General features: G+C 41.9%; 1 protein-coding gene across 1 annotated transcript in view; it reads right to left on the reverse strand.

Annotated features, from left to right (window-relative positions):
* LOC122813060 (cyclic AMP-dependent transcription factor ATF-6 alpha-like) overlaps window positions 1-16,771 on the reverse strand; it is a 2,557,378-nt gene extending 2,540,607 nt beyond the window's left edge. Inside the window, exon 1 of the mRNA XM_044085178.1 lies at window positions 16,492-16,771. Within this exon, the coding sequence (XP_043941113.1) occupies window positions 16,492-16,573 (82 nt within the window). The 5' untranslated portion in view covers window positions 16,574-16,771. The remainder of the gene's footprint in view (window positions 1-16,491) is intronic.
* Between the last annotated feature and the right edge of the window lie 3,397 nt (window positions 16,772-20,168).

A 20,168-nucleotide genomic window follows, 5' to 3' on the forward strand; every position in this document is an offset into this window, starting at 1 on the left:
ATGAGAGAGAGAGAAGGCACCAGCATCTTGGAAGAAAGCTGTGGTGCCTATATTATCCAAAGAGGGTAAAAATCCATCAGACCCAGATTCAGATTCATAAAGACCCATTTCAACTTTGCACCATGATTACAAGTGTTTATTTCCATACTAGCTAAAAGAATGGCAAAGTTGTTTCCAGCATTGATAGACATGTGTCAATGCGGTTTTGGGGATGGAATCACTTGTCTAGTGGAAAGCAGTTTTTAGTACTTAATAAGCACCTATCCAGGCATGTCTAAGGGTCAGCTCCCAGTGATTTCTCCTTTCTACCCGATGAATCTGGGCATCTTGGAGTAATGCAGCAATTGCCTCATGTACACAGACAACCCTCTCCTCCTACCACCCAACACTACAACCTATGAGAGATGCACTTGTATAGCCAAACTGGAAGCAAAGCTCTCTTCACCCAAGACTGGACTAGGCAGTCAAGAGGAGAAGGTAAACACTTGCACCACACCACACTCATCACATAGTCCCTCAAAACCTACACCACCAAAACACACACAAAAACACAAAACACACACCTACATTCGCGGAGGCTCTCAAAAACCTGCCCAGCATCAGGGACATCCAAAGCATAAACGCAAGCAAACTCCACCACCCAACACAACCCAAATGACACAGTCCACAAACTCAGTGTGCCACTCAACCACAGCCCATAAGGCATAACAACGTACCCAACACTCTAGTCATAGGTGACTCTATAGTCAGGCACAATGATGTTCCCCTCACTAGACTAAACAAGGAGAAAGTTACTGTCAGCTGCCTGTCAGGTGCCAGGATCCGCCACATAACGCATGCACTCAGGTCACTCCACAATAAGTACAAATATGACACTGTCATTGTCAATGTTGGTGTGAATGACCTGAGATGTACCTCCCTGGACTACATGAAGAGACATGGAGGAGCTCTCCGATCTTGTATCCCAGGCAGGTATGACCCTAACCCAGAGTAGCATCCTGCCATCACCCAGAATGATACCACAGTACAAGGACAAAATGATTGACTTCAACAATTGGCTAAGCTTCTGGTGTCATTCGAAGGGGATCCAGTATTTGTCTGCCTGGGACGACATGAGACACAGTCCACGATGCTTTACCAGAGATGGCCTGCACCTGTCGCCCTTAGGATTCCAGATACTGGCTAAGACTCTTGCAACCCCTACAGTGCCTTTTTTAGGCAAGGTTCAAATGACAAATTCACCACCGTAACAGGTACAAGCAAGCAAAATATGAGGGTAATGCTACGCAATGCTAGAAGTCTAAACCTCAAAATGCACTCACTCGAGGCACTCCTTAAAATGTAGAACATTGACATCTGTGCAGTGACAGAGACCTGGTTCAAAGCTCCAGAGAGCACCCCTGCATTACCAGGCTTCAATTCATACCACACCTTTCGGCCACCTAACCCAGAAAGAAGCACTAAAGGCGGAGGCGTGTCCATATTCATTAAGGATATCCACACCTCCAGGCTAGTTGCACAGCATAATGCATCCGAGATTATCCAAGTGCAACTAACTCTGGGCAAGACCAATCCAAATTGTAGCTTGCTACAGACCCCCCACCATGCCCCAGGATTCACACTCCTCATTTCTTGATGCACTGGAAAGTATTAGGGTACAACCCAACACCCTAATAATGGGATTTCAACTACCCCACCATTAACTGGGAAAACTACTCATGTACCAACTCTTTGCTCAACGCTTCTAGAATTCATAAATTCCAATGCCTTGGATCAACTTATCCACACCCCCACCAGGGGCAGCAATATCCTAGACCTGGTCATTACCAACATGGGAAACCGGTGTTCCACACCAGAGGTCAATTCCTCGTTGGTCAGATCCAACCACAAGCTAATCAGCCTAGACATCCACATCCCACCCCCAATTAGGGAAACCATCGTAAAAAAACTTCTCAAAAGTCAACTTCCCACTTCTTAAGACAGAAGTGGCAAACTTCATGACACCCATGCAGACTGACAACAGAAGTATGACTGCCGAATCCTACACAAATGCACTTTATAAGCACTTACACGAGTGCATGGATCATGCTATCCCCAATAGAACCAAGATATTGTCTTCCAAAAAAAGGAAGCCAATCTGGTGGTCCTCTGCCATAAACAATCTCTACAACAGAAGAAAGAAACTGTTGCAAAAACAAAGTAAAATCCCATGACTGGAGGAACTCCCTGGTCAACCTCAGTAAGAAGCTGAGATCCCTCATAAAATCCTCCAAAGCTAGTTACGAAAACAAAATTGCCACTGACTAAAGACAACCACAAAGCATTCTATAGCTATGTCAAGAATCTAAATGGGAACACTCAGATCTGCTCTGAGTTGCAGCATAATGGCACTAAATATACAGAACCAACTGATATTGCCAACATCCTAGCAGACAGGTTCAGTGCTAACTTTACCCCCCTCTCACCCCCTACAGGGCCCATCTCTATACCGGAAGAATGCAAAGTTCCTATAAATCACAGCTGCACAGGTAAAAAAAACTCTCCAAAGCCAAGAACACAGCATCCATGGGACCTGACAACATCCCAGGCTGCGTTCTACACGAACTACAGAATGAACTGGCACCCTACCCAAGTACCATGTTCAATCATAGCCTCACCTCAGGCTTTGTACCCACTGAATGACGCACTGCAACAGTTATCCTACTCCACAAAGGGGGAGCCACGATGGACCCCGGGAACTACCGCCCCATTAGCCTGACGAGCTTGGTCTGCAAGGCCATGGAACATATCATCATGGAACTCAGACATTGGTAATCTCCAATCTCTGGACCCTACTCAGTTTGGATTTGTAAAAGGCAGATCATGTCTCCTAAACTTGATTGACTTCTTTGAAGCAGTCACCAAAGCCATAGAGGAGGGTAAAATGGTTCACACAGCTTATCTAGATCTTGCCAAGGCTTTTGACACCATCCCCCACTCTGGAATTATAGATAAGCTCACTAAACTAGGTATAAATCCCTATGTCACAAGATGGGTTGCCAACTGGCTCACAGACAGAACCCACACTGTGAAAGTAGCGGATTCCAAATCCGACATCAGACCAGTGACAAGTGGAGTACCACAGGGTTCAGTCCTGGGTCCTCTCCTGTTTGGTATCTATTTCTCTGAAGTGAAGGCCAACAAAGTTTGCAGATGACTACTGTATTCCATAGTACCAGAATGCAAAAGTGACCACCTCCTTTCAATCTATCTTGCTGTTTTAAAAATATAGTGACGCTCCACTAAAACTTACTTTTTAGACAAGTAAAAAGTACAGTTTTGTACCTACCATAAATGTAGATGTTCGAAGATCCACATTGCTGCAGTCCTAACACTTGGGTAGTCCGCTGTCCCAGTCGGAATACCAGTATAAGGCTGATCGGTCAGGGCATTAGTCTGGCGTCAGGACGCCAGGGTACAAATGCGCATGACCGGCGCCATATCCTCAGTCTTTTTGCCCCAGATGTCAGAAGACCCTAAAAAGATAAGGCCACAACCAAAAAACACCAAACACTCCTGTACCAAATATATATACAATTTACAAAAGTACAACCCCACCCACACAACCACCCCTAAACACAGAGGGGAAGGAGGGAGGGTAAATTGGACTGCAGCAATGTGGATCTTCGAACATCTACATTTATGGTAGGTACAAAACTACTATGTTCTTCATCCCACATTGCTGCAGTCCTAACACTTGGGTAGAATCCCAAAGCAGAGGTAAGGGAGGCTGGCAAATCATAAAGAAGCTGGAGCTGTCAACATACCCTGCAAAATAGCCGTGACAAAACCAGCCCTAGATTTAGAGTAGAGAGGAAGGTAGTAATGTTTAGAGAAAGTATGCACTGAACTCCAAGTAGCTGCCTCCAAAATATCCTTAGTTGCCACCCCCCTTAGAAATGGTAGCCCTAGTGGAATGAGGCCTGATCCCAGCTGGAATCTCCTTGCCATGATGGGAATAACAAAATGCAATGCAAAACCCAATCCACTTAGAAATAGTTTGTTTTGACACAGGCTTGCCCTGAGAACTCAAAGCAAAAGAAACAAACAACTGCTGAGACTGCCTAAAATCCTTAGTCCTGCTTAAATAATAACGCAACTGCCTGTGTACATCTAAAGTGTGCAAAATCTTTTCCCCTTATTTTGGGGATCTGCATAAAAAGTGGGCAAATGAATAGTTTGGTTTAAAGCCACACTAGAGACCACCTTAGGCATAAAGGAAGGATTAGTACGTAATGATACCTTATCCTTATGGAAAATCAAAAAGGCTCAACATAAGGGCCTGCAATTCAGAAACCCTTCTTGCAGAAGTAATGGCCAACAAAAAGCAGTCTTCCATGACAAGTATTTCAATTCAGCAGTAGCCGAGGCTCAAAGGTTGTAGAGTAAGTTTCTCCAACACAAAATTGAGGTCCCAAGCAGGAGTAGGAGCTCGGGTCTTATATTCTTTGCCCTCTAAGAAATTGCTTAAACAAAGGATGAGAAAACAATGGTGGGTCACAATCATAGTGAGCTGAAATTGCTGCAGCATGAATCTTAATGGAAGAGAAAGACAAACCTTTGTCCAATAACTCAGTAAGATATTGAAGAGCCACACTCAAATTTGGCTCAGAAACATCCAAATCCTTTGCTGCACACCAAAATAAAAATCTTCCATTTCCCCACTTTCCTTGTACTCTGGCTTCCATAATCACATTCAGAACTTGTTGAGGAAGCTGAGACCTGCTATGGTTCAAAACAGAATATGCCAGGCTGTTAGATGAAGAGAGTGAAGCTTGACATTGAGTAGATGCCCGTCCTTCTGAGACAATAGGTGTGGAATCAAAGGTAAGGCCATGGAGTTACCAGACTCCTCAGCAATGGGTACCAGTGCTGCGAGGCCAATCTGGAGCTATTAAATCATCCTTGGCTTGTCCTGTCTGACCTTTAGGAGTACCTTTGGGAGGAGAGGCAGAGGTGGAAAGGCATACACATGAAGATTTTCCCAACTGAAAAGAGCATCCACTTTCCAGGCTGTGAGATGAAACCTTTTCGTGCAAAACTTTGGCAGCTGGTGGTTTAGTGGAGAAGCGAACAGATCTATGTCTGGAGTTCCCAGGACACTGTCAAAGTCTGAAATACATGAAGATCCAGTTTCCACTAGTGGGGATCCATGATTTGCCTGCTTAACACATCTGCTAAGGAGTTCTGTGCTCCTGGCAGAAACCTTGAAGATTCAGTTGCAAGCTTAAACGCAGTCTCCACAAAATCATTGCTTGCCTGCATAGAGGATAAGAATGTGTTCCCCTTGTTTGTTGATGTACCACATGACAGTTGTGTTGTCTGTTAGAATCAACACCTGCCCTGGAAGAAGTAAATCCTTGAAAGCCAGTAATGCAAACTGGACTGCTAACATCTCCTTCATGTTGATATGTAGATGCTGCAGTCTGGCAGGCCACTTGTCTTGTATCCACTTTCCATTCAGATGAGCTCCCCAAGCTGTGTCTGAGGCATCTGTCGTTAGAATCTGACTCTGGCCGGGTCACAGAGTCCCTTGTTTAGGTGACATACCTGAGCCCACCACAATAATTAGTTTTGGATGCAAGGTATTCTTCGACTGACAGTGTCCAAGTCCTGGCAGTGCTGTGTCCATACATTTTGAGATACCATTGTAGCTTCCTCATATGCAGTTTGGCATTGGGAAGTACCAGAAAACAAGATGCCATGAACCCTAAGGCTTGAAGGACTGTCCTTGCAGTCAGCCTGGACTGATGAGATAGTTGATGGAAGTAAAGTGAAAGATTCTTTTGTTTGTCCGGGTTAAAAGGCCATCTGGGATGCTGTATTCAGTCTCACGCCCAGAAAGCACATGTCTTGAGAGGGTACTAGACTGGACTTTATTTGCTCACAGAATACCCTAAGCATCTTAGCACTGCTATCACATATTCCAAATGCTGAAGAAGCACGTCCTTTCCTTGAGCCAGAAGCAGGCAGTCGTCCAAATAAGGATAGATTTGTATTCCTTTTAGCCTGAAGGAAGCTATCACTGGAGCCAGAACCTTTGTGAATACTCTGGGCGCAGTAGATAAGCCAAAGGGCAATGCAGAGAACTGATAATGAGAATTCCCAGCTCGAAAACGCAGATACTTCCTGCAAATTAGTCTGATAGGAACATGAAGGTAAGCTTCCTTGAGATCCAAAGTTACCATCCAGTGATCTTTGCCCAGCATAGGTACTTAGCCAACTTGGATTCGGTCTGAAACTCCGACTTCAGAAAATCTCAGAACGCCAACCTGCACTTGCAAAACTGCTTCTGCATCGGACCATGCGGCAAAAAAGACTGAGGATATGACGTCGGTCATGCGCATTTGTACCCTGACGTCAGACTAATGCGCCCTGACCGACGTCAGCCTTATACTTTGGTATTCGGGCCGACTGGGACAGCGGACTACCCAAGTGTTAGGACTGCAGCAATGTGGGATGAAGAACATCTTAAGTTACCTACTTTCACATCTAACTTCTCTAGTGCACACTGCAGTGTTTAGGATAAACTCTTTTTCCCATCTTAGGTTTAAGCATCTATTGCAAGACCACCAGTTACTGGAGAGCCCACATTCTGCCTCTCAGCAGTCATCTTGGGATTGGTGCTTATGTTTTCTCCTGGTGAGAGGAGGAGTGCAGTTACATTATTTCCTGGAGACTGATCACCAGAAAGCTTAATAACGGAGTTATAGGCGACAGCTTGGAATTTGTGCTTACATTCTGCTCCTGGTGAGAGTAGGAGCAGAGTGCATGGATTCTTGACTCTTTCCAGTAGGAGAGTGAGTGTCTGGTCGCCATTTGAAGCGTCTACTAGAAAAAGACTACAAGCCTGCAGACCTTTGCATCATCTGAAACAAGACTGGATCACCAAACAGGCGGTGGCCTGCTTCTCTTCTTGTGATTTGTGCTAACATGTTGCTTCTGGTGAGAGAAGCAAAGGAGTATTGTATCCCAACAGAGTGAAGCTGTGGTGACACCAGCATTAGTAGTAGCCAGGCAGTAGCCATTCATGCGACTCCCCCCCCCTTTTCATCATTCTTGACAAGCTAATTCTTTGTTTTCAGTAAGTTCTGCTGTTTGTGACTTCAAAATATATGCCTAAATACTTCATCCTTACATTTTCAGGGCCTACGTATTGGTTTCCCCTTGAGTGTTTGGCAGTGTTCTGTACAGACTCAGACACCTTGAGCGACATTTTTCCTGTAAAAGGAATATATAAGGAAACTGCTCCAGTACTTGGCAATAATGACCATCCCTCCTGGCATGTCTAAAGGTTAGTTCCCTGTCTGTTCTCCTATTACCCTGGTGAACTCAGGCATTCTGAGGCAGTGTAACAACTGCCTCATGTACAGAGACACCCCTCTCTTCTTACCTCCCAACACTCAGCCTTGTGAGAAATGCACTTCTATTTCCAAATTGGAAGCCATGCACTCTCAAGCCAAGACTGGAATAGGTGGCCAAGAGGAGAAGGTCAACACCTGCACCACACCACATGCAAAATATAGCCCTCCAGAACACCCACCATCACAGCTGTCACAAACACAAAATCACACACCCACCTTCGCAGAGGCTCTCAACAGAAATCTACCCAAACAGCAGAGACCTCCAAGGCAGAAATGCACTAGACCACCAGAACACAGCACAAACCACAAGACACACAGCTCACCTACGCAGTGTGCCCCTCAACCCAAGCTCCTAAGGCAAAACAGCTTGCCCAATACACTAATTATAGGAGACTTGATAGTGAAGCACACTGATGTCCCACTCAATAGGTTGAATAAGGAGAAGGTAACAGTCAGCTGTCCATCAAGTGCCAGAATCCAACAACACACGCACACAGGTCACTCCACAAGTACAAGTATGACTGTCACTGTCCATGTGGGTGTGAATGACCCGAGATGCACCTCCCTGGACTAGATGAAGAGAGAGACCTGGTGGAGCTCTCCGATTATGTGGCCCAGGCGGGTATGACCTTAGCCCTGAGCAGCATCTTACCAACGCCCAGAATGATACTGCAGTACAAGCAGAAAATGATTTGACTTCAACAATTGGCTAAGTTTCTGGTGTCATTCTAAGGGGATCCAGTATCTGTCTGTTTGGGATGACATGACTGACAGACCTCAATGCTTTGCCAGAGATGGCCTGCATCAGTCACCCCTGAGTTTCCGGATACTAGTTAAGGCTCTTGCTACCCCTATAGTACCTTCTTAGGTGATGTTCCAAAGACCAAATTACCACTGTAACAGCTATAAATAAATGCAATCTGAGGGTCATGCTGCTCAACCCTTGAAGTCTAAATCACAAGATGCACTTGCTCGAAGCACTCCTCAGAAAGGAGAACATCGACATTTGTGCTGTAACACAGACCTGGTTTAAAGAAAGCACCCATGTGCTACAAGGCTATGACTCATTCTAAACCTTTCAACCCCAGAACATGGACCAAAGCTCCAAAGGTGGTGGTGTCTCCATAATCATAAAGGATATGCATACCTCCAGACTAGTAGCCCAGCATAACGCATCTACATCCAAGATACTTCAGGTACAACTAACATTGGGTAAGACTGCGATTCAGGTTACAGCATGGTATAGGTCCCCAACCATGTCCCAAGTCTCTCACTCCACATTCCCAAGCACCCTGGAAACTACAGGGTCCAACCCAGCACTCTCAAATGGGAAACCTACTCATGCACCAATACACTGGCCCAATGCTTCCTGGAATTCATCAATTTCAATGCCCTGGACCAGCTCATTCTTACCCCCACTAGAGGAAGCAACATCCTTGACCTGGTTATTACTAACGTGGGCAACCATTGCTCTACAATAGTCAATTCCTCCCTGGTTAGACTCACCATGGAAATCCACATCTCACCCACACCCCGTAGCAAAGGTAACCACCATTCCAAAACTGACTTTGGGCTCCTAAAAACAGAGGTGGTTAACTTCACGGCATCCATGTCAATGGAAAATAGATGCATGACTGCAGAATCATACACCAATGCACTGCATGAACACGTACATAAATGCATGGAACTAGCCATACCCAACAGAACCAAGACGCTCTCCTCCAAAAAAAGGAAGCTAATCTGGTGGTCCCCTACCATTAATAAACTCTACAACAGAAAGAAGCTACTGCAGAAAAAGCTGAAGTCCCATGACTGGAAAAACTCCCTTATTAGCTTCAACAAAAAGTTGAGATCCCTCATCAAAACCTCTAAAGCCAGATATGAAGACAGAATTGCGGCAGATACTAAAAAACAACCACAAAGCCTTCTATAGTTATATCAATAATCGCCATGGCAATACTCAGGTTTGCTCTGAGTTACTGCACAATGTCATCCTATACTGATCCAACAGATATTGCCAACATACCAGCTGACAGATTCAGTGCCAACTTTACCCCTCCCCCCTTAAAGGGCAAAGGACCAACCACAATACCGGAGGAATACTGCAGCACAGGTTAAAGTTGCATTGTTCAAGGCCAAGAATACAGCTTCCATGGGACCAGACAATATCCCTGGATGTGTTCTACATGAACTACAAAGTGAACTGGCACCACACTTGTGCACCCTTTTCAATCACAGCCTCACCTCAGGCTTTGTCCCTACTGAATGGTGCACTGCTACAGTCATCCCTCTCCATAAAGGGAGAGCGACTACAGACCTTGGTAATTATCGCCCCATTCGCCTGATGAGGCTGATATGTAAGGGTATGGAGCGCATCATCAGAGAGCCCACAGTGTGAAAGTAGCAGACTCCAAGTTAGACTGCTGACCAGTCAAGAGTGGAGTGCCACAGGGATTGGTCCTGGGTCCTCTCCTGTTTGGCATCTATTTCTCAGAAGTCCAGGCCAACACGGAGGAACTCTGGCTGACCACATTTGCAGATGACTGCAAGCTAGGGGCCATTATTAACTCCCCAAGTGATGATGTAGACATCTTAGAGAGAGAGACCTCACTGAGACCACTGACTGGTGTCGAAACCATGGCCTTAAGCGTAATGCTAAAAAAATGTGTAATCATCCCCTTTGGGTAAAACTCAGTTCCCACCAATTACCACATTGATGGGAGCCCACTGAACACTGGGGACACAGGTTGACAGCAGCCTCTCCGCCCACCAGAAAGTGGTCAGAAAGTCCTATGTGGCATACCTCATTACCAAGGGTTTTGCATCCAGAAAGAAAGAGGTAATCATCTCTCTCTACTCTTCCCTCATTAGGCCAATTAAGTATAATGCCCCATTTGGCATATAACTCACTAGACACATGCAACAGCTGGAAAGGACAAAAAAGTACCTCACAGAGAGGATCCTAGGCCTTAAACACATGTCGTACACGGACGGACTCAAAATACTCCAGCTATTCTCCGTCTCATATTGTCTACTATGAGGCGATCTTTGCTCGACTTACAAAGCCATGTCTGACCCATCTCCACACCACATGCTCCAGAGACCACAACCAAGAGAACATGCTGAAGGGACAGGTTCATAACCCAGAGACTGCCCATGCTCTGGAGTAAACTTCCCATACATGTCAAGCAGAGCACCTCACTGGCCCTCTTCAAGAGAAGACTAGATGACTGGATGAGAAACAGAAAATTCACCCCGGGGATCACTCCAGTGGCTCTACTTGAGAGCGGCACTGGGAACTAACATCGGGCAGCACGATGCCAGGGCACTTCTATGGGCTAGGCTTGTAAAGGCTCCAGGGCCATTAGCCTAGTACACACCTATGAACCTATAAAATCATATATGTATTGCTTGCATGGAAGACTGCATACAATACCTTAACCCAAGTGTATGAATCACAATAGGCTTTCTTACATTTGTCTGTGCCATATCAAAACTGTTCCACAATGCATAATATTTATTAAGCGCTTTATGTATCCTAACCCTTTTATCTAGGTTTACTTTTGTAAGCCTACTAAATTTGGTGTGGATCCGAAGAACTCCAAAGTCTACTAATGTTCTGCCATGAAAGTGCCCTTTTTCCTAATACTGTTTTTAATATCCACAAAACTGGTATCTTCTCCAACTCCAATAGTGCCCTTAGAAAAGGGTCATAAAAATGCCTATGCTAGATATAACTTGCCTCTTGTTAACAGCTTGGGTTACTTGTCAGAATCAGCAACAGCCTTCAGCAAATTATTTTCCTCAAGCTTTGTATCTATTCTAACAAACTTAGATCTGTCATCCGTATGTATAAAACAAAGTTATACTCTCAAGATAGGCACACGTAACAAAACACTAAAAAATCTAAAGTAATGTCCAGGTCTAACATACAAGGAACCTCGAACCTCACACGTTACCTGATCGCCTCAACTAAGAAGTCTAATAAAATTAACAGCATACAATGCTGAAATCAAGTATTAAAAAAAAGGGCTTTATTATTAGCTGTTAAAAGACAATGGTTAACATTCAGTCATGTACTATAAACTAATCTACAAGTACCATTTAACCTTCGTTTATTAGCATAACTACTGTAACTCGAATAAACAAAGAGATTATTCTTTTTATTAAGAAGAAATTCAGTCAGTAGTTCCATAATGACAGATTAGTGTTATTCCTAATGCTTGAACGTTGTAGCCAAATGCAATTCTTAACAAATATCATCCTCAAGCATCCTTTCGGAGAACACAAATTTCTTTCCAGTGCAGAGATTGTACAGTTTCATTCAGTAACTCCGATTCATTTTTGCACAGCTGACTGCTTTAGTACTGAAGAAAAAGCCCAAAATTCTGTCTCAGATGTCAAACTCTCTAGGCTTGTGATCGTGGGACACGGATTTTCGGTTTTCAAAATAAGTTAATAAGCAAGTTAATAAATAAGTTAAAATAAGTTAAATGCAATTCCATTTTCATGAGATGAAATCCAGGAATTATACCTGTGATTTTTAAATGCAATTTCATTATAGGTTTCAACTGCATCAAAATATATAGAAAATTAAAAACATTCTAGGCTCACAGCGCTCAATAATGCAAGCTGCCAAGATTATAAATAAATATAAGCAGAAATACATCTTGTAGTGAATTGGTTCTCTGACCTACACTGACAAATTCCATGATTTTTCAATTCCAATACAATCAAAACAGGGATTTACCAGTATTTTTCCCCACAAAAACTGAAATTCAGTGTTCCTGCTTTGGATCAGAATCCCGTAGATGTTCTGAATCCTTACCGTTAGTTACAACTCCAGGCCTGCTGGCACATAAGTCAATGATACTACTACCCTGTTAAAGGTCAGCTACCAACAGAGTACTTCAGGGAAACAGGGTCAAGAAATTCAGAGGCAAAAGTAAGGCAAAGTGGCATAATTACCCCGTAAAACTTACAATAACTTATGAGCAGAGGGCATGTCCAGCACCTGAAAATAAGTTCCAGAAATATTCCACTTATTCTATATCCACAATAACTTATGAGTAGAGGGCATGTCCAGCATCTGAAAAAAGGTTCTACAAATATTCCATTTATTCTATATCCATATTCGTTGAATACGTACAACTAGAACAAAGGAAGTTCAGAACATGGGGTAAGTGTAGTTTTAAATACCAGAACTTAGAAAGTTATACATGTATATAGTCTTTCGAGAAAGTCAGTCTGAATAAACATATCATAGAAGGTAGACACTCATGCCCAATGTTGTGCTGTATACAAAACATTATGACAAAGATCCAGAAGGTACAAATAATCAGCATTTTTACCATTTAAAATTCAAAAAATTTTGTGGCATTCCTTTACCCTAAAGCTGCACCACTTCACCAAGAATGGTGCGTTACAGTCCCAAATACTTCAACAGGTTACATCATCTGAGAACAGACACTACTGCCTCAGCAAAATTTTATTACTGTTAATATTGAACATTATACTAGTGATGGACAGGTTGACAGACGAGACCACACAGGAGCCCCCGTGGACTATGATGCTTGCAGATGACATTGTGATGAATGGACATGCCTTCGTTGAAGGTTGGGCGTCGGGCTGGCAGCTCGACACCATAAAAACCAACTGGCAATCATTAGTGGACCAGAGTTCCGCTGTGGCGACCCCTAACTGGGAAAAGCCGAAAGACAAACAACAAGTGAGAGTAGGCAACAGGTTTAGGAGACCCTGGAGAGGTGGAGATATGCTCTAGAGAGGAGAGGAATGAAGGTCAGCCGGACTAAGATGGAATATATATGTGTGAATGAGAGGGAGGTTACAGGAATTGTGAGGATGCAAGGAGTAGAGTTGGCGAAGGTGGATGAGTTTAAATACTTGGGATCAACAGTTCAGAGTAATGGTGAGTGTGGAAGAGAGGTGAAGAAGGCAGGATGGAGTGGGTGGAGAAGAGTGTCAGGAGTGATTTGTGACAGACAAGCACCAGTAAGAGAGTGAAAGGGAAGGTCTACAAAAGGGGAGTGATACCAGCTATGTTATATGGGTTGGAGACAGTGGCATTGACAAAAAGGCAGGAGTTAGAGCTGGATGTGGCAGAGTTAAAGATGGTAAGATTTGCACTGGGTGTGACAAGGGTGGACAGGATTAGGAATAAGTATATTAGAGGGTCAGCCCAGGTTGGACAGTTTGGAGACAATGCCAAAGATGGAAGACAGCATTGGTTTGGACATGTGCTGAGGAAGGATGCTGGGTATATTGGAAAAAAAAGATGCCAAGGATGGAGCTGCCAGTTAAGAGGAAAAGAGGAAGGCCTAAGATAAGGTTTATGGATGTGGTGAGAGAGGACATGCAGGTGGTTGGTGTGACAGAGCAAGATGCAGAGGACAGGAAGAAATGGAAACAGGTGATCCACTGTGGCGACCCCTAACCGGGAAAAGCCAGAAGAAGTGAACAGAACTTGTCAGATACATTAGTTCAAATTACACATCCATACAAAATCTACTCTTCAATGGAATGCATCAGGTTCGTGTCAGGGTCAAAGACCAAGCATATCCAAACACAAAAATGGCAACTGCGCTATAGTAGCTCATGCTTCATATCACTAATACAGTTTCAAACTTCCCTAACACTGCTAAACAGCTTCCAAAGAAACCGATACAACAACAAGGCAGGATTAGATGACAGTACTAAACTCAAGCTGCAGACACTGCAAAAGAAATCAATTCTTGGTCACAGTAATTTGCTGGAAAACCACTAGCAATATAACAGACTAGCAGCTCAACCCTTAATCAGGGTCACCAAATAATCTACCCTGAAATAAGTACAAACAAGTGGAAAGTCTGCAGTAATAGCAGATTCATTGGTACAGTCCATTCTCTTTCACACCAAAATGGCTTCCAATTGCCTGAGCCCCAGAAAATGGCAACATCTTCAGTGATATCAAAATGTCATTTTATGTGTTAGTTTAAATTATCGTTCAAGGACACTGGGGAATAAACAACTGTCTTTCAGAGATTTCTGTTGTGTATCTGGGATATAAACATATGCTGGAACAGGGAATGGGAAAGGTTTCTAGGTATGTTCTTTGGCTTCTAAAGAAATTAGAATACACCTTAAGAAAACAGAGAACAAAATCTGCAACGTCTGATGAAAAATGGAACATTTTTATGACATGATTACAAAAAAAGTAGAAAATTTACAACCGATTAAAAAAAGCAAAGGGATGGCCACTCCAAGCCCAGCCAGTTTTCCTTTTTGAGCTCAAATAAACCTATCCCATTTGGTTATAGACTAGCCTTACTCATCTCATGGTCGATAATCATCTATTATCCCCAATGAGAATAGCTGGGATCATACCATAGACAATGGGAGGGGACCCATACATGGGATAAAGCATTTAGGAGCCGCTTCTGTTTATTAGTCGTACAGGGTGCAGTCTTGGAGTAAATTTTCTGTTTCCCATCCATAGATACAAGTTCCACTTGAATATAGACAGGGATGAACTTTGTTTTATATGGATGGGAAGTCTGATCCACAGCAGCAGTATCCTCTACGAGATACATCTGTCCCTCCAAACAGTTGTGTTGATATTGCAGAAAAGGTTTAGATCTCTAGACCAAGTATTTCTGATGCTATCTGACCTGCTGATGTTCAGTAAATCCATCAGTAATGGGTAGGAGGATGCCCTGTAGCCAAAGGTTCCTTCTTAGTCTGTAGGATAGAGTATAGTGACAGGGCCTTGAGTCGGTCCATGTAGAACCAGCTGTTTAAGCCTTGTATCCTTTCAGTAATATATCTCTGAGCATTCCAGTTGTTTTGGATGCTGTATATTACACAGCTAAGAATAATTCTGGAAGTAGTATTGGGCTATTTTATAATACAGTAAAGTACACTATGAGAAAAGTGATGAAGATCATAAACGTATTCTTTTGGAAACTTATGGCTAAATATAAAACTATTTTCAAACTAAAATCAGATATTACTGTATAGCAGACTCGTCTGAAAACATTTATACATGCCAAACTAAAAAAAAATATGCATAAACATGAGCAACAGTATGAATGGTGAATGAAAGGTGAATAAAACCAACTGTGTTGTATTCAATTGTTCTGTTGATTCATTAAATAATATGTACATGTATTACATCTTTTAATTTTGGTTTGTAACAAACCTGCCATTTTTGACAAGAGAAGCAGTATATTTAAAATCTACTTGTACTACCACCACCTCAGGCAAAGTGAATATTTGTTAAAGGGCTATGCCGATGGCAAAGACTTCAGAAATGCTACACAATCTTAGGGGTACTGTCAGTGCTAAAACATGAGGAGAAGGGCATAGCATAGGAATAAAACCCAAAACCTTTTGGTCATAAGAGTGCCAAAACTAAAAGTGTACCATCAAAGAAGCTACATATTGACTGTGAAACATCAAGTCTGCATTAATACATTTCGCCTCCAAGAGGTGTGTTTATAAGGCAGTAGGTAGACTGTTTTCTTGATTTCCTTCATAACAGATTCTTAAACGAGTAAAATGTGTTCCTAATGCTACGAGATAGTAATTTCCAGTAAGTTTATCATGCCTTAAACATTTAAAAGAATACTCGCAATATATGGTTTATTTGAACCATTCTTCCAATATGTTTACCATTAACATGCGAACCTAACTGGGCAATCAAGCAAAACAAACCAAGATGTACTGACATGTTAGTAAATAACAAAATTATAGAAAACAAGTTAGCTTTGTAATCAAAGAGGAAACAGAAAAAATATACCAGCATAATAAAATACAAGATTGTTACGTCACTCAGTTTTTTTGATAATCCGTTCTGAAAGCATACTTAAACCACCCTTCAGCTATCTTTCGTAAAGATATGGTTAAATGAAAAACCTAATCCTTTTACCTCATTGTTTAATTTAAACTCTCCTACAAACGTAAACAAATGTCATCTCTGTGCCCACTATTGGGCCCCTCACTCCTTTGTTAAACTTATACCAAATTCAAGAGCATTGTCAAAATAGAACAAAATACAATTCCTGCTTTCGAGGAGGATGTCACCACCTACCCCATTCTATCTGAAGGTTCGCATCCCCAGTCTGGCAACTGCTGGGGGCTCTCAAGCCAGGTGGTGGCACTTCACTTGCCATAGCACCTACTACAAGTTTACTGCAGCTTCTTCCGTTTCGTTTAAGCTATAATTACTATCAAACTTCTAGTTTCCGAACAATCGTATGGTCTCTCGACTTGTTAAAAACCCTCGACTCTTTACTACGTTTCTTTCTTCCGCCATATCAACAAGAAAACTGGAAATCCCACAGCCAAAGAAAAGATCAAAATATGGACAACCAATCACTGCTGAAATTAACTTTTAAGGCGGGGCTATATGCATACATCGGTCCAATAAAAACGAGAATATAATGAGGATGGCAGGGCTAAATACAGAGAGAAACATGCTTTAACTTGAGACCACGCCAAGAAAAGCGGGGCATGCGTAGAAGTAGCGGTGCTGGGCGGGGCGACGTGACGACAGATCCAATGGGCAACTGGCTCGTGTAAGAGGTGGAAGCATATGTGACAGGAGATAACAGTGTTCTTGTGGTGTGTTGCTGTTGTCTGTGTCTTGAGTCATACATCACTTGAAAACATAGCTGTCAAGTGTACCTCATTAGGAGGAACGTTAATCATTTTGGGTCTTAAAAAGTTCAAGATCCTATAGCTGATTGTTACTACTATATTACTAAAATTTAATAAATTGTTTTCTAGTCCTGAAAATTAGCCAAAAACTCAGCCACACTAACCAGGTTAACAAATGTAAAATATAAAAAAAAAAAATGTTCCACATTAAAAGGGTCTGTCACACTCACACACAACACATATCCATGGTAAATAGAACTAAATAATATTAATTAAGCAAAACAAATTTGTATAAGTAAACAAAAGCATATTTTAAGCTCCCTATGAGCTTCCTTTTTGAAATTGTTAGTAAGCTACTCACCCTCACTAAAGAATCTCTGCAGTCAGTTGAAAAATGGCTCTCTACTAATCAACTACTGTTTAACCCTAACAAAACTAAACTTCTACTTTTCCTGCCTAAATCTCTCCATCTCAAGCCCTCCTTCTCAATCTCTTCTCTAAATAACACTCCTATCAAAGTACAATCACATACCAAACTCCTCTGGGTTTATGTACATGATGAACTTAAATTCGACATCCACATCAATAACTATCAAAAAAAAAAAAACTCACCAAAAACTTGGACTACTGTGCAGGAACAAAAAATTCCTAACTCCAGAATCTAAACTGTCCCTAGCTCAAGCTTTCCTACTTCCCACCCTTCTCTACACTGCCCCATTATTCACTCAACTCCAGAAGAACCTGACTACGAAGCTTGAACACACCTATAATAAAACAGCGTGATTCACCAGTAATCTCCCTTATCGAACACACCACTGCCTTTCCCTAAAAAAACTTCACTGGCTTGAACTTCCAACACAAAGTCCTCCTACCACAGCTTCACATGACCCACACTATCCTTCACTGTCCCCTTGCTTGTCCATCTCTGACTAATCTTATCCCCCCTATATCCCTAAACACAGCCTACGTAGTTCTGACCAACTCCTATTGTGTATCTCCAAACCTAACAAATCCATTGGTAAGATGCTGTACAGCCACTCTGTCACCTTAGCCTGGAACAAACTTCCTCTTCATATACGCTCACTTGACAATACCCATAGTTTTAAAATAGCATTAAAAGAATTCCTGTGTACCTCCTGGATCTGGTCCTGCAATGACCCCCACCTAAACATCTTCCCACTTGCCTCTCCCTTAACGTCTAAGGCCCCTTCTTCTTTCTACCTCAACTGCCAAAGTAACTCAAATTTCTGATCTTACTTCTTTCACCATGAACTTCCATCCAATCTATCAATCTATCTTCCTTCACCACTAATGTCTCTCCAATCAATCTCTTCTCTCAGCTACTCCTCAGGTTTCTGAGTTCTCTAATTGCATCTCAATGCTATAACTGTTCTGCTGTTTTCTCTTAGGACATAGAATGTTTTAATATCCATGTCATTCATGATTAGTGTAAAATTATCTTATGATTAATTTACATGACTTTTCTTTGTACTATATATTTTTAGTAGCTCTGTATAATGACTAATCACAATTTTCCTCAATTTTTGTATTACTCACTGTATTGCTAATTTTTTGTAATGGAGCTTTTCCTCCTCTGGTCTCTGCTGAAATAGGGCATTTTGCCCAGTCAGACTAACCCGGCTAACAAATGTCAAATAAATAAAAGCTGTTAGTAAGCGTTCTACATTTTGCCCATTTGTTCACATTATGACAAGTGGTGTGCCTCATTTGTGAGAGTGAAGGTTGAAAACTATCTCTGTCACTGAACACATTCATTTCAAGTGTTGCTCATTAGGAGGACCTTTCCTCATTTTGCATAATAAAATGTCCATGTTCCTCACAGTTTTAAATTAAGGGACTGTCACACAGTTGGCATTAAGAATGTTCTTAACTGATATCCATAGTAAATCATTCTAAATAAAACAAATCAAAATATTTTTATAAGTTACAGGTAACCCTGTGAGCTTTTTAGTTGAAGTTGTTAGTACGCAACTTAGGAACCGTAAAGGTTCTCCATATTTTTTCTTATTCCCTCTGTCTCTTCCCTATCCCCAAGCCTATATTCTTTCCACATCCTAGATGGTAGATAGGTTTTTCTACTTTTTCCTCCTCTCCTCCCTTCAGCCTAGATGGCAGATAGGTTAATTCACCCCAGCATTCCTCAAACCTTTTTCCTGACAACCTAGGTGGCAGAGAGATTACTCTACTGTTGCCTGATTCCTCCTTCTACTAGGGTTGCCACCTTTTAAGTGGGCCATTGTGGGACATGGAGGTGTAGCCAATATGACACACTGGCCACACGCTCTACCATGACATCGCCACAGGTGTGGTAAAGGAGATGCAGTTATGGGTACAACAGTGTGAAGTTATTACAGCATACCAAAATGTCACAAACCATTTAAATTATGCAGCTTTAACAGTAAAAGTGAAGCATTACTACAAAAACATACATTACTCAGCTGTAACAGTAAGTAAACTTCACAGGAAAAACACTACTCATATTAAACACATAATTATGTTTATTTTAAAAAGCAAAAAGCTCTTAAATTCTGCTTATACTAACTATAACTATTCTGAACAAGAAGACTAAAAAAATCTACATAGTGCACACAAGCACACAACAATTTTTTAAAGTGTATAATTAAGAGTATGTTTATTGTAATTAAAGCAAAAAATATCAAAACATCTAAATACTGTACACTACAAGAAAATTAAACAATCACTTCTTTTTAAATGTGTAGTTTGCATTTGATTTGATGGCATGAATAAGTGTCCGATTTGATATAATATTTGAATAAAAGTCACTGCATTTCATCTGGTAATATTCAGTCATCATTAGCTCAGCTTTTAACAAGTCCACACTACAACAGTTTCACATATCTGTCCATTTCATTTTCATCAATCAAAAAACTCTCTCCACAGATGCATTAGATGTCGGTATAGGAATACCCCAGCAATCACTGGATATAGTGCAGTCATCTCAGGCCCATCTTTGAAAAGCTTCAGCCACTTTTCAACTGGAGATAAGTCTGTGATATGTAACTCTTGGAGAAAGGGCTTGACTGCTAAATAGTCCCAGAAAAGATGGTCTTCATCTATGTCCTACAG

This window comes from Protopterus annectens, chromosome 10.part0 (genome assembly GCF_019279795.1).
Source record: "Protopterus annectens isolate FY-2018-M chromosome 10.part0, PAN1.0, whole genome shotgun sequence".
Lineage (NCBI taxonomy): Eukaryota > Metazoa > Chordata > Ceratodontiformes > Protopteridae > Protopterus > Protopterus annectens.